This window comes from Bos indicus x Bos taurus, chromosome 25 (genome assembly GCF_003369695.1).
Source record: "Bos indicus x Bos taurus breed Angus x Brahman F1 hybrid chromosome 25, Bos_hybrid_MaternalHap_v2.0, whole genome shotgun sequence".
NCBI lineage: Eukaryota > Metazoa > Chordata > Mammalia > Artiodactyla > Bovidae > Bos > Bos indicus x Bos taurus.
Window position 1 is genome coordinate 24,224,719 of NC_040100.1, and position 14,474 is coordinate 24,239,192.

Consider the following 14,474-nt stretch of genomic DNA (forward strand, 5'->3'; position numbering starts at 1 on the left):
CAAACCAGTCAATCCAAAAGGAAATCAGTCCTGAATACTCATTGGAAGGACTGATGCTGAGGCTGAAGCCACCTGATGCAAAGAACTGACTCATTGAAAAAGACCCTGATGCTGGGAAAGATTGAAGGCAGGAGAAGAAGGGGATGACAGAGGATGAAATGATTGGATGGCATCACTGACTTAATGGACATGAGTTTGAGCAAGCTCAGGGAGTTGGTGTTGGACAGGGGAGCCTGGCATGCTGCAGTCCATGGGTCGCATAGAGTGGGACATGAGTGAGTGACTGAACTGAACTGAGCATTTAGCACAAGATTTCTCAAAATAAACACACAACAGAGTCACTGTTGATGTTAACTCAAATATTTTATTTCCTCTCTGAGCGCTCACCTGGGAAATCTGAGAGGAACAGGGAACTTGAAGAAAGGATAGTGACTGATATTAATTTAAAAGTGCCAAAATGCTGGAATGTTAGCCTTCCTGGTTCTCTTTCAGGTCACCGCTCTCAACATTCCTCTCCTCATCTCACCATCGTGAGGAAACTGAGGCAGTTAGGAATTTGGCCAAGATCACAGGATGACTTCAGAAGTTATTGCCAACTACTTCTGACCAAACTCCTTCTTCCGAAGCTCACTTCTCTTTATCTTGCCAGTGATGGTTTTGGGCAGCTCTGAGACAAACTCCACCTGGATGAAGGTAAAGCAAACCCATTCCAGTTGAGTTCCCCTGACCCCCATCATTTTCAATCAACTCCCAGCAGCTCTCCTTCTTTGCCCCTTCACAGACCCCCAGACAGGTGGACACCATGGGACAGTCTGGTTCCACCATTTTTGTCAGATTCTTCTCCTACCCTCTGAAGTTGGATGCAGCCCTTTGATGTACTTTGGCCAATGACATATGAGTAGGAGTGAAGTATGCCACCTCTAATAAAAAAGCTGGGAATCATTGAGACAGGCCACCTTCTCTGTGCATCTCTTCTAGTACTCTGGCGGGTACCTACAAAGCAGTTGCTCCTTTATCCTGGTCCCAAGATGAGAAGATGTGGAACAAAGGCCCCAGGAAAGCCATGGTGGACAAGTGGCATGAGCAAGAAAGACCTCTTCCTTGTTACAATCCACTACAAATTCGGGGCTGTTTGTTACCCACAGTAACATCTAACCCTTCTTAACTGCTGCTGCTGCTAAGTCGCTTCAGTCGTGTCCAACTCTGTGCGAACCCATAGACGGCAGCCCACCAGGTTCCCCCTTCCCTGGCATTCTCTGGGCAAGAACACTGGAGTGGGTTGCCGTTTCCTTCTCCAATGCATGAAAGTGAAAAGTGAAACTGAAGTTGTTCAGTCATGTCTGACTCTTCGTGACCCCATGGACTGCAGCCTACCAGGCTCCTCCATCCATGGGATTTTCCAGGTAAGAGTACTGGAGTGGGTTGCCATTGCCTTCTCCAACAAATAGTATAGTATTATATATATTCTTTCATAGCCTGCATTTTTATCTCAATACTATATTGTCATGATATTTTTATGTTAAAAATAAAAATCACATTTTAAGTTGCAGAATAATATTAAATTTCTTGAATAATTTAATCCTTTATCTATTGTTGAACATTTTTTGTATGTTGTTCATGGTATTTAAAACAAATGAAGTTGAATAAAAAGTATCAGAATGTATTACATGTTGTTAGGATAAATATCGTTTTGCTAATTTTTCTTTGTTATGTACATATATGTATACTGGATGGCAATATAAAATGTATATTTCACTACAAATAATGTTTTTCAAAAGTTTGGAAGTTGCTGATTTGGATGTCTTTTTCAAATTTTGAAAGATTATAAATAATTTACGTGGATATCTTTGGACAATTGTCTAGTATTTTTTCTTTAGGTTGACAAGCCAGCAATGGATGAGTTTCTGACACAGGATAGAGGTTCTATCCAATTAAGTGGGCTCCCCAACACCCATAAACTGAAAAGCTTCTTCTGTAGGCAAAACTTTTAATTCTCTTGGGTGCTTCTGCTTCACCCCAGCTACACAACATCCTATGAGACCGAGGCAGTGGAATCCCCAGAAGCGCTCAAAGGGACCAGACCCCACCCAGCTGCTCTCGCTCACCTTCCTCGGGTACTTGTATGGGGCTGTCACTGACTTGACATGCTGCTGCAGCTCCTTGGTGAGCTCGCCTGGGTCACGGCTCGAGAATTCCGGGTTCAGGACAATAAATGCCTTCACTACCTGCAGTAAAGAACCAGCGTGGAGACTCAGTTCAAAAAGTAAATGCTTGGCACTTCCAGGGGTTAAGACTCTCCTCTGCAGCAGAGGGCAGTGCTCCATCCCTGGTCAGGGAACTAAGATCCCACTTACTATACCACACTGCGTGGCCAAAAATAAAACAAAGGGTAAATGCTCATTACATTAATGGAAAAACAAACGGACAGTTGAGCTTTTAGAAATCTGAATACTTGTGATTTCCACTTTTTGCCCTGGAAAAGTCACTTAACTTCTCAATCTCAATTTCCTTTCCTGTGAAATGGGGAGAAAAGAGGTTCATTCTTCATCAGGTTTATGTAAAGATTCCATGAGATAATGCATATAAAACATGAAGCTAGTTTAAATTTATCTGCATTCCTCTCATTGTTATCACCATTTTCACTAGGTAGGTAGAGTTCTATGGACATTTAATAATTGTTAAAACTTGGCACTTAATAAATGTTGGTAATCTACTAGTTTCATATTATTACTTATGTCTTCATTTAATTTCACAGGGATTGTACACAGAAGGTGTTCAATGAACACTTGCTGAATCAATGAATGTATCCTCTGGACCCAGAGTCCTCAATTTCCCTTTTGACTCTACCACTCATTAGCTGCGTAATCCAGACAAGTTATTTAACCTCTTCATGCCTCTGTTTCCTTCTCTGTAAAAAGGTATGAAAAGAGTCATTAATTCATTGTGCTCTGTGAGGGATAAATAAACTGGTGCATAGAAAGGGTTCATTAACTCCTAGATGGCATCAGCAGCCGCATTCCCAATCAGCATTTCAGTCACAGATGAGGCCACAGTGCCCCCTGATGTCCACATAGTGTTAAGTGCACATGTACACTGCCCTCCCTCCACCCAAGGCTGGGTAGGTATGGGCCTGGACCATGCATGGACATGTCTCCCCAGTCCCACACCCAGCCACGATGACCCCATGTCTTCCTCCTCACCTCGCCTCGAACCGGGTCCGGGCTGCTCACCACAGCAGACTCAGCCACCGCTGGGTGCTCTGCCAGGGCATTCTCTACTTCTGCTGGCCCAACGCGGTATCTGCAGGACCAATGGTTCCTTTTGAGCAAATTCTAGGGCTAGGGTGACCCAGGCCCTCAGGTCTCACCTTTTGGAGAGATACATCTTCCCCTGGCACAGAGGGGAACTGTCACAGGGAGCCAGAGGCCTGTGCAAAGGCTGTGTAAGAGGACTGAAATGTGGATTCCTGAAGTCAAGCAGCTTCCTCTGGCATAAAAACTCTTTATCTTCAACATTTGTTGAAATTTTACATCCTGTTCCTAAACTATGTAATGTGTCATTTTATTTCCTTTATAAATTATTTAAGACTTAGGGACAACAGAATTGGAATCAGACCATTTTAGTTTAAATCTGGGCTGTACCCTCTACTGTCTTGGAAACTTCAGGCAAGTTTTTCTCCACTGGTCACTGATTCAGTTTCCTCAAGTAAAATGAGCATAATCAAGGGAATTCCCTGGTGGTTCAGTGGTTAGGACTCTGTGCTTCCACTGCCAAGGGCACAGGTTCAATTCCCACTCAGGGAAATAAGATCCCTCATGCTGCACAGTGTGGGCCTCCTCCCCTAAAATTAAAAAAAAAAAAAAAAAATAGAATGGGCATAGTCACAGCTGCCTTCTAGCATTGAGAAGTGGATTGTATAAGACACTGCACAGAGCGCTGTCACATAATACATATTCCATAAAGGTGAATTTTATTATTGTTGTTGTTATGTTTTTTTGTGGTGTGTGCTTCATCAGAGGAGCACACAGAATAAGCTCCCTCAGCAAAGAGGGACCAAAGTAAAGTTTTCCTTCCCAGTCCCTTTAAATTGCATGATGACTTACCATGGTTCAGAACTAGGCTGAGAGTCCACCACCAGTGCACGAAGGATCTGGGCAAGCTAGATCCCACGAGGCATATGAGAGTGATACCTTCTGGCTCAGGGTCAGCTACACCTACCCGGATGCATTGATGACATCGTCACTCCTCCCAAGGAACCAGAAGTAGCCCTCTTCGTCAATAGTTGCTCTGTCCCCAGTGTTATAAAAGTCCCCACATTCCACTTCAGCTGTTTTCTCTGGGTTATTCTGCAAAGAGAACAGCACTCCTTTGTTGAAAGCAATGAGTTTAGAGATGATGAGCCTCAACACAGGGTTCAGATACTGGCTTCAAATCCTGCTCTACCTGACTTGGGCAGTTTTTATATCTCTCTATTTTCATTGCATGCAAGCACTCAATGCATGCTACTGGTAAAATAGTGAACAATACTAAGCAAATTTTAAGAGCATTAAAAAAAATAACAACTCAGTTTTGTGTGGTACTCCAGTAGAATAAAATTTCTACCAGAGTGTAATTCCATTTATTTTATTCACTCTTATAAGCTCAGCATTCACACAGTGCCTGGACAGATGGGAGATGTCAATAAATGTTTGCTGAATGAATTTTCTTCTCAAAAGATTACCTATTTGAGCCTCACACAAAGACTGTGAAAATGGTGTTTTAATTAAACTTTTAAGATAATTGTATATTTGCATGCAGTTATGAGAAATAATTGGACTTCTCTGGTGGTCCAGATGGTAAAGAATCCACCTGTGAAGTGAGAAAGGTGGGTTCGATCCCTGGGTTGGGAATATCCCCTGGAGGAGGAAATGGCAACCAACTCCAGTATTCTTGCCTGGAGAATCCCCACGGGCAGAGGAGCCTGGCAGCCTACAGTCCATGAGGTCACAAAGAGTGGGACACAACTAAATGACTAAGCACAGAATAAGAAATAATATGGGCTTCCCTAGTGGCTCATATGGTAAAGAATCTGCCTGCAATGTAGGAGACCCAGGTTCAATCCCTGGGTTGGGAAGATTCTCTGGAGAAGGAAATGGCAACCAGCTCCAGTATTCCTGCCTGAAGAATTCCATGGACAGAGGAGCCTGGCGGGCTACAGTCCATGGGGTCCCAAAGAGTTGGACATGACTAAGCAACTAACACTTTCACTTTCATATGAAATAATAAGAGCGATCTTACCTACCTTTACATGGTTTCTCCCCATAGTAACATCTTGCAAAAATAATGTTCAATATCACAACTAGGACACTGATATTGATACCATCCACAAATCTTACTCAGATTTTTTATCTGCACTCACATGTGTGGAAAAAGATATTCCCTTCAATTAGGAGCCAAAAGAGAGCTGAGATAGCTATCAAATAGTAAACAAAGTAAACCTGAAGTTAAATGTGTTACAAGTGATAAGAAAAGGATATTATATATTGAAAAAAGGGTTAACTCACCAAGACTATATAATGTTTAGAAGCAAATATGCATTTGACAGCCTAGTACCAAATATTTGATGCAAACACTGACAGGGAGAAATCAGAATTATATAAAGGGAGAAATCAGAATAATATAAAGTAAACATTGACAGAATTCAAGGGAGACATACGCAGTTCTATAATAAAAATGGAAGAGTTCAATATATTACTTTCAATAATGGATAGAACAAGCACGTGGAAGGGGAGTAGAGAGCTACAGTTCAGTGGGAACAGAATTTCTTCTGGGAATGGTGAAATTTTTCTGCAGATGCATAGGGGTGATGGTTGTTCAATATTCTAAATTTTACTCAGTGCTACTGAATTGTATGCTCAAGAATAGTGAAAAGAGTAAACTTTATGTTACATGTATGTATATATTTTACTTCAAGAAAAAGGAAATGAAAGAACAGAATATAAATCAACAAATCTTAATGGAACAGTGATGTCTCTTTGCCATGAGAACATGTGAAATGGGAGAAATCGATGTGGCCATATGTGAAGACATTTTTGCAAAATAAAATACGTCATGTACAATTTTTTTAAAGTAATTTCTCTTGACCACCCCAGTTCAATTTAACAAGAATCTCTGTGGTTGGATCCTACCATTTAAAAAATATTTCCTCAAATCATTCTAACTTGTAAACAGGATTAAGGACTGATGATCTGTATGCCTGTTACTCTGTATTTCTCTTTTATCCAACCTTTAAATTGTGCTACTGAGAATAAGGCTAAGACTTGCATATTTGCTTCTCAGCATAGGACCATGAGAGAACCAGGATTCCCTTCCCACTTCAGGCCATAGTGTGAGGACAACAATGACACCAGTGGCTGTGACTTTACAGAAAGGAGATGGAGTCTGAGATCAGTTTCAGGGCTTGTCTACACTTCCACAGTCAATCTTGGAAGCTAAGAATTTCCTTTCGGTGGCCACTGCTAGCCAGAGTTTGTCTGATGAAGAGTTATAGCAGGTTTCTTTATATTTATTGTAGATTCCTTTATTGTAGATTTCTCTAATCTCTGAATTTCTCATTTAGAGTTTGGGGCCTAAAACACATCACCTTGAACTCTAATCCTGCCCTTTATTTTGTCTTAGGGAAAACATGTCAATTTTTCAATATGCAGTTTTTTCCTCTGAAATAGGGGATAAAGACACCCCTGGAGGCTCAGCAAGATTTAATAGATTTGTGTCCATCCTGTTGGTGGTATGTTGGTATGATTTGAACCCATTCAAAGCCAACATTCTTAACCATAAAAGATAGTTGGACTTCAAGTCTGTTGGTTCTGAAGTTAAGCTGTTTTCTACTCCATTAGTCATCCTGTAAGTGTCAGATGGGTTATGTAGAAAGGGATGTGAGAATAAGGGCTTTGAGATTAATTAGAACAGATTTCATTGACCTGGCGTGAATAAAGGAAGATGGAAGACGTTTCAGAATGCAGAGTTGAGTTTAGTCTGTTATCACCTACACAACTCCCTGTGAGGATTCTTGGAGCTGTTTGGAAGCAGATGGTGTGTTCTTACCTCATAGTACATGAAGAGGCCTATGGGCCTGGTGGGCTTGATCCTGATGCCAATGTTTCCTTCCGTGTTGGGAGGCTGGATATTGCCCTTGTCATCAATGATCTGGAGCAAGAGATCTGTGAATCCCACCCTGCAAGGATCCCCAACATTCCTGCCCCACTCAAATATTGCCTGGCCTATTCATGTGACACAGTAGGGGTAACTGCGGAAAGGGGTTGTGATACAGGAGCCCTCTCAGAAAATAATAAAACTGTCAGAAGTCTTTGAAGCCAGCAAATGGAGAAATCCAAGTCATGGGTGAATCTATTTGTTTCATAGATATATACACATCCCAAATGTGTCTTCAAGCTAGAAAATATGGATCAGGAAAGACTAAAAGCACCAGCAGTGGAGAGAGCCTCCAGCGCTACAGTGAGTACTCTTTCTCCAGGCTAGGTGAGCGAGGCCTCTGGACATCCCGGAAAGCTGCACTCATGCCCAGAACATTGCACTCATGCCCAGGACATTTCTCAACAGAAACTTCCCCAGGAAATTAGAGGAAATGTAGGCAGAGAGTAGAAAGGACAACTGGGAGGCATGGCTGGTTCTGTCATCTCCTGCCACACAATGGTCTAATCTTAGCCAAACACTAACTGCTCTCTGCCAATATCTTTCCCATCAAACCTGAATGTCAAAGGGTGGGATGGCCTTCCCCATGGAACCTGGCTTGATCTTCATCCCCCGGAGAGTGCCACAGCTTATTCCCTGTTTACAAAAGAAGAGAACTGGAGTTGGCCAAGAGTCTAGGCTGATCACAAAGCTTCAAGAATCAAACACAGCATCCATGCTCACAAATGTCATTTAATGCTGTGCAAAGAGCCCTTGTGGGGAAGCTGGAAGGCATTGACCCAATTCTAGTCAGCAGGCATTCACTGCATCTGACATGAACTGGGACTGAGCCTGATGCTGGGTCTGATTCCAGTGGGAGAGGCCAAGAAGAAGCAGAGGAGTCAGCTCCAGGCTGGGGGCATATAATGTAGGGTGTGGAGTTCACACTTTATACTGGACATGTGTCAGTGTCCCAGAGGAAGGCCATGAACCCATTTAATAAACACTTACTTGGAGCTGCCTCAACTACTTTTCAGAGTTGTGTTGAAATTATTCACATAGTTCATGTTGTCCCCTTTGCACTGCCCTGCTCCTTTGGTCTTCCTGATGAAGCTTTTTCCTTCTTAACGGTTCTCTATAATATTATTTGGGCTTCCCTGGTGGCTTAGAGGTTAAAGCGTCTGCCTGCAATGCAGGAAATCTGGGTTCGACCCCTGGGTCAGGAAGATCTCCTGGAGAAGGAAATGGCAACCCACTCCAGTATTCTTGCCTGGAGAATCCCACGGACAGAGGAGCCTGGTGGGCTACAGTCCACGGGGTCGCAAAGAGGTGGACACGACTGAGCGACTTCATTTTCACTTTCAAAATATCATTCTTCCTAGAGTTAAGAGCTTTATATCCAGATAGACCACAGGTTGAATCTTGACTCCACCCTTTACTAGCCACATACCAATTAATCCCCCTTGATGTCCTCTCTGTCAAAAGAGGATAATTATAACATTTATCACTTTGAGTGCTTTTGAGTGTGAGCCAGGCATACATCAAGTATTCAGTAAACAACTACTTCTAACTATCATTCAGGTCCCAAGAAAAGTAAGTTGGAAGATTTTCTTTCTGTAGTATTTTCCCCCACACTTCCATTGTTGCCAGTGGGGCATTATGTTTGTTTTTGTTAGTCTGTTTCCCTCAGTAGATAATGAGCATTCAGAGAATAGAGATGTCCCACCCATCCTTGCACCTCCAGCATCTAAACACAATATCTACCTAAAAACCAACAATGAAAACCATAAATGCAGTAAGAGTTCAGCACTGTGCCCAGAAATGTGTATAGTTTCTTCCATTTACCTTATCACAACCTGGCAAGATTGGCATTGCATTTCCATTTCAGAGATGGGAAAGCTCAACTCAGCAAGACTCAGTAATTTGCCTACAGTCTTGAAACCTGTAACTGGAAGGCTGAGATCTGGACTGGGGTCTGAGCTCCTGGAAGAGGAAGCATTTTCTCCTCTGCTGTCACTGCTCACACTATAGGCATGTAGAAAATGTTGCACAGATGCGTGGACAGGTGTGAAAATGTTTGGTGAAATAAAGCACCATCTAGGTATTGGAGTTTTCTGTTATGAGTCATTGAGAAAAAGGATCAAGTGTCATGAGTGTGGTGTGTAGTTCTAACCTCATTCTCCTTGTCCGAATATAAACTGTAAACCAGCAAGGACATACCTAGAGTCTTAACATTTCTTGGACCTGGAAGCAGACCCCAAAACTGATTCTTTAATTTTTGTTTTAGAGAATAATGTCAGACAAGTGAATTGGGTCTAGAACATCTATTTTGCTACAGGTCCTGAGACGACAGTCATCCCTCTGTCACCTAAAGGGATGATAGGGAGGTAGGGGAAAACTGCTTGGTCCAGCATGGAAAATGGATTGAGAAAGTGTTGGAAGAAAGGTACCTGCTCACACTATCATGGATAAAGTCCTTGAGGTTAAGACACGCATGATACTATGAAGACCCTGCCTACCTGACTGGTTAGTGATCCTTTTGGGGATTACATTGTGTGTATATGGGGGTGTATATAGAAGTCTCTCCCCGTGCTAGTGTCTCACAATCCAAGCTGTATGTTCTCTAAACAGGCAGAAATGAACTAGTGAACTTCTAGTACCAGTTCTTGCCTGCTCCTCTAGTTGCTGCCTAGGAAGGGATGGTGAAGTGGACAGGCTCTGTGGTGGTGGCCTGCATGTTTCTGGAGAATGCCATCTGTCCCACTGCCCTTCCTGGGCTCCCTTACACCAATTATCACAGGTACAGTGGCACCATGCCCTTAGACCCTTTTATAAGTCTTTGTCCAGTAGTTTTCAGCACGTTGGTCTTTTGACAAATGGATGAGCTGTGAATTGTCTTTTCTGTCAATTTGTTTGGGATAAATTAGCTAAGAGCTCTGAAGCCTCCCACTGGCTTTGAGCAATGCTGTGCACACATTGGTGCCTTTGCACATCCTCAGCATGATGCAACTTATCTCGTGAGGTCAGTGGATAAGCACATCTTGACTGGTCCAGAAGGGACATTTCACCTACCGCTTCTGACTGTCCATAGGCCTGGTAGAGCAGAACACCTGTCTGTCTTTTCCACTGTTCTTGCTCCTCGGGCAGCAGGGCTTCCCCACCAGTACAGCAGTGTTCCAGAGTGGGGAACCTAAGACTGAGCAGAAGGCAAAGTGTCAACAGAGGCTCAGATTAGGCTTGGGTGCTCTACTTTAGGCCCGGGATGTTAAGAGCACTGTCATCTGGATCATTCATCCTTCTACTTCTTCACTTTCTTACTTGCCTTCTGGGCATTTACTAATGGTCAGATCCAAGTGGAAGGTACTCATTTCCATTTGGTCCCTGTTAACTCCTCTAGAAGAAGGTAAGTGGTGGTTGTGGTGAGTCTAATGGGTTAAATCACAGAGATCAGGATTGAATTTGGATGTTGATCTAATGGGGGTGGGGAGTGTGCTTAGAACTCATTCTAAACATTATGTGTAGCTAAAGGGATATTTTATAAACCATAAGGACTGAGGGATAAGACCCCAAGGGTATGCTAGGATGATAATAAAACTATACTGCCTTCAGTGGACTTATATGAATTGAAGAGCTTTTGTTTATTCTCTGGCTGGAGAACACAAATTAGGGGTTGGAAATGAATTGCTCAGGACATCAGGAAGAGTGAGCTTTCTGTAAGAAAAGAAAAGGATCACAGGCAGCAGCCCTGAAGGATTCTGGACTGAACAGAAATGTCTGCTGTGAACGTTCGCAGTAGTTTTCCAAGTACGTTGTGTGTGTAACTCCTCTCCTCGATTTCTCCATGAAAATGTCCATAAATGACACAGAAACTATCACAAAACGATGGATTCCCTGAAGGAAGTGGGTAAATGGGATTGAGGTCTTAGTACCAGTTGGCATAGTGCTGAGCTGGGACAACTTCTAGGAATGAGGGAGGTGGCAGACTCCCTTATCACTCTCTCTTGGTACAAACAGAGCCAGTAGTAAAGGACAGGATGACTGGTTTCATTGAGCGCATGTTTCTCATTCTTATTGAGCTTTATCTGAAATACATAAAATGGGCAGAGTGTCCAGTGGAGTCAATAGTTAAGCCCTGGTTGAACTTTAACTAGGTTTGGTCACCTTCTCGGGGTTGTCGCAAGAAGAGACTGAAATATAAGATTTGAAGTAAAGTTGGAAACATATTTCAACTAGATTGAGGGTTCATGAGTAAAATCAAGCTGTATTTCAGTTGTCTTAATAAACTGAACTCCTTAATATTTTAACTCTTAAGTCTAAAACATTAGCTCTGATTTTGAAGTAGCCATTTCACTTTCAGAGTTATGTAAGTTATATAAGAGTTATATAAGTGACCATAAGGTTCAAAGAACAGATTTCAAGTTAGTTAAAAAATAATCCACAAACATGTGGAAATGCAAAAACAAAACCAGAGAATACAAACACATTAAGTTGGCAAAATTTAAAACTTTGACAATAACTAATACTACCGAAGATATGGAACAATAGGACTTCTCCTACCCTCCCAGTGGGAGCATACATTGGTTCAATACTTTGGAAAACAAAGAAGTAGCGTGCGATGTCAGTGTGACCTAACAATTCCTTTCCCAGAGAAGTTCTACAGAAATGTGTGTTTATGCATCACTATACATGTGCAAGAATTCGATGTAGCATTAATCAATAGTCCCAAATGAAACATATCCAAATGTCCATTAATAGAATTCATTAAAAATGTGGTACTTTTATAAAATATGATATTTTATAGTAATGAAAATTGACTCCACTATCAGGTAACAATGCAGACACATCTTAGAAACATAACAGTGAAAAACTAGGCCAGATACTACAGAATAATGTATAATTACATGAAGTTCAAAAGCGGGTAGAATAGAACAATTTTTCGGGGATATTTCCTTAGGAGGTAAACTAAGGGAAAAATAAGGAAATGAACACCATGAAAGCCAAGATAGTAGATTCCTTTTGGGGAGATGGGGAGGCATGAGAAGGGCTTTGGGGTGCTGGCAATGTTCTCTTTTTGTGACTTAAGTGAGTAGTTACATAGATGTTTTGTTTCCAACAACTCATTACTCTGTAAATGTGTATCTTATGTATTTTTCTGTATGTTTATTTCACAACAAAAGTGCTTAAAAAAGAAAAAGAAACAAAACGATGAAGGTTCACTGAATGTTTCATTTGGGTAGACTGGCTGCTAATTATCACCACCAACACTTACCATACACACACACACACACACAGAGTATCCGCAAAGAACCATAGTTGAAAACAGACTTCAGTGTATCAGATTACTTAAAATGGTACCCAGATATTCTTGTTACCAGCCACAGCCACTTCTACCTTACCTGGTGTAATTCTGCTGCAAAATCATTCGATATACAGAAGGTGCAGCAAGGCATTGGGTAATTGGGTATTTGAAAAATGTCTAAAAAGTGAGGAGAAAAGAAACTTTATTTTCACAATTAAGGTTTAAAATACAGATCTGTTATTAGCATTTTAATTCTGATCTTTCCTCTAGGGGAGCCCATTTATTCATTTGTTAATTCTTTCAATATATAAATTGAGCATGAATTTCATACATGGCACGTGTCAGGTACTATTGGGGGAACAAAAGAAAGCCTAAGTTGAGGTGTTGGTCAGAGAATTGATGGAGGGAAAGTTTTGTTTTGTGAATATGAATAGTAATATTTTAATTTCATATCTTTCATTTTAGTCACGATCTCCCATCTTCAATAAGAGAGATTGAAACTATTAATAAGTAAATTCAAAAGCTTATTATTAAACATTCATGAAAGTAACAAGTATAAAATATAGTAAACAAACTTTCAAATGCAGTTTGGAGTAAATTTGTAGAATTAATACTTTGAAATAATTCAAGTCTAAAATACACTGAGACTTTAGGGACACCCCTTGTAGGGAAAGGAGAATTGGACCTGGTGGGGGATTCAGGTCATTTGTGCAGCTTTATGCCTCAGAGACTGGTAGAATGAAGGCAGAAAATAATGAAGGAGAGGCAGATATTGATATAGGATCAGGGAAGGAGAAATGGAAGGTACAGTTTCAGCTGCTGAAGGGATGATCAGATAGACCTAACCAACCAGCAGAAAGATGTGGTGAAATTATCTGGGAGAGAAAAGACGAGGTAATTTCGAGAGCCACCTGAGTAGAAGCGTCTGCTGGAGAAACTGAAGTGAAGGAAATTACTTGGAAGGGAGGGAAAGCTGAGGGCAGAGTCTTGGAAGAGTGCAATGTTCAGGAGTAAGCGGGGTAAAGAGGCTGTGGCTGTTGCAAGTGGAGAATGTTCCATGGAACAATTTGACATTAAGGAAGGAAAGACAGGGTTGGTCCAATGTGTACCAAGGTGAAGGGAAGATATTTTTAGGATGAGGAACTTTGAATACGTTTATTGACTGAGGAGTAGCATCAATGAAAAGCGAAAGATTGAAAATACATGAGAAAAGGTTTAGAGAGTTTAAGATTAATAGAGAGGGGCTCCAAACAGAGGGCAGGGAAAAGAACAAGACTGGCAGCAGGTGTCAAGTGGGAGCTGGACTTTGAGAGGTGAAGAGGCATGTCTGCCTCTGACATATAAAGCAGGGGAGTTAGTGGAGACACAATTTTCAGGTGAGGAGAAATACAGTGAAGGTGTTCATGCAGGTGACCTTGATTACTGTCATAAGGTATACTTAACAGCAACTGCTACCATTTATTGAGTATTTTCTATGTGCTACTTTCAGGGCTAAGCACACATAATCTCATTAATATTCCCAACAATTTTGGAGGCAGCAACCACTAAAACTCCCACTTTACAGATAAGGAAACTGAAGCTCAGAGTGCCACTAATAAATGTCAAACATGGGATAAGTAACTAGATCTGCCACATTCCAAGGCCTCTGTTTCTAAATACATCATTAAACTGAGTATACACACACACACACACACACACACACACACACACACATTCACACTCCAGCTACCTGGCCCTGGTAGAGCGAGGGTCCATGAGACCTGAGCTTGCTTTCATTTCTCAGAAATTATATTCTGGTTCCCAAGTCCACAAAGTCTGATCCATAGGTCTAGGGAAAGGTTTGGAATGTGTGTTTTCTTCAAGGTTACATCTTGATGTAATTCTGATACAATGACTGATTTAGTGCTTCACACTTTAGGAAACCCAGAGCCAGGGTTGTGTTAAGAGACTTCTTTGCTAAATAAAATATTTCTCAGTTGGGGCAAACTTTTGAGCTTGAAATGAC

At 41.6% G+C, this 14,474-nt stretch overlaps 1 protein-coding gene across 3 annotated transcripts in view; it reads right to left on the reverse strand.

Annotated features, from left to right (window-relative positions):
• Positions 1–344: 344 nt before the first annotated feature.
• Positions 345–14,474, reverse strand: part of ACSM1 (acyl-CoA synthetase medium chain family member 1) — a 64,368-nt gene continuing 50,238 nt past the window's right edge. For all 3 annotated transcript variants that reach the window (XM_027527236.1, XM_027527235.1, XM_027527234.1), the window contains exons 7-14: positions 12,567–12,646; positions 10,243–10,366; positions 7,747–7,827; positions 7,084–7,185; positions 4,219–4,346; positions 3,201–3,300; positions 2,106–2,225; positions 345–683 (exon numbers count right to left, since the gene is read on the reverse strand). In XM_027527236.1, the coding sequence (XP_027383037.1) occupies positions 597–683; positions 2,106–2,225; positions 3,201–3,300; positions 4,219–4,346; positions 7,084–7,185; positions 7,747–7,827; positions 10,243–10,366; positions 12,567–12,646 (822 nt within the window). In that variant the 3' untranslated portion in view covers positions 345–596. The remainder of the gene's footprint in view (positions 684–2,105; positions 2,226–3,200; positions 3,301–4,218; positions 4,347–7,083; positions 7,186–7,746; positions 7,828–10,242; positions 10,367–12,566; positions 12,647–14,474) is intronic.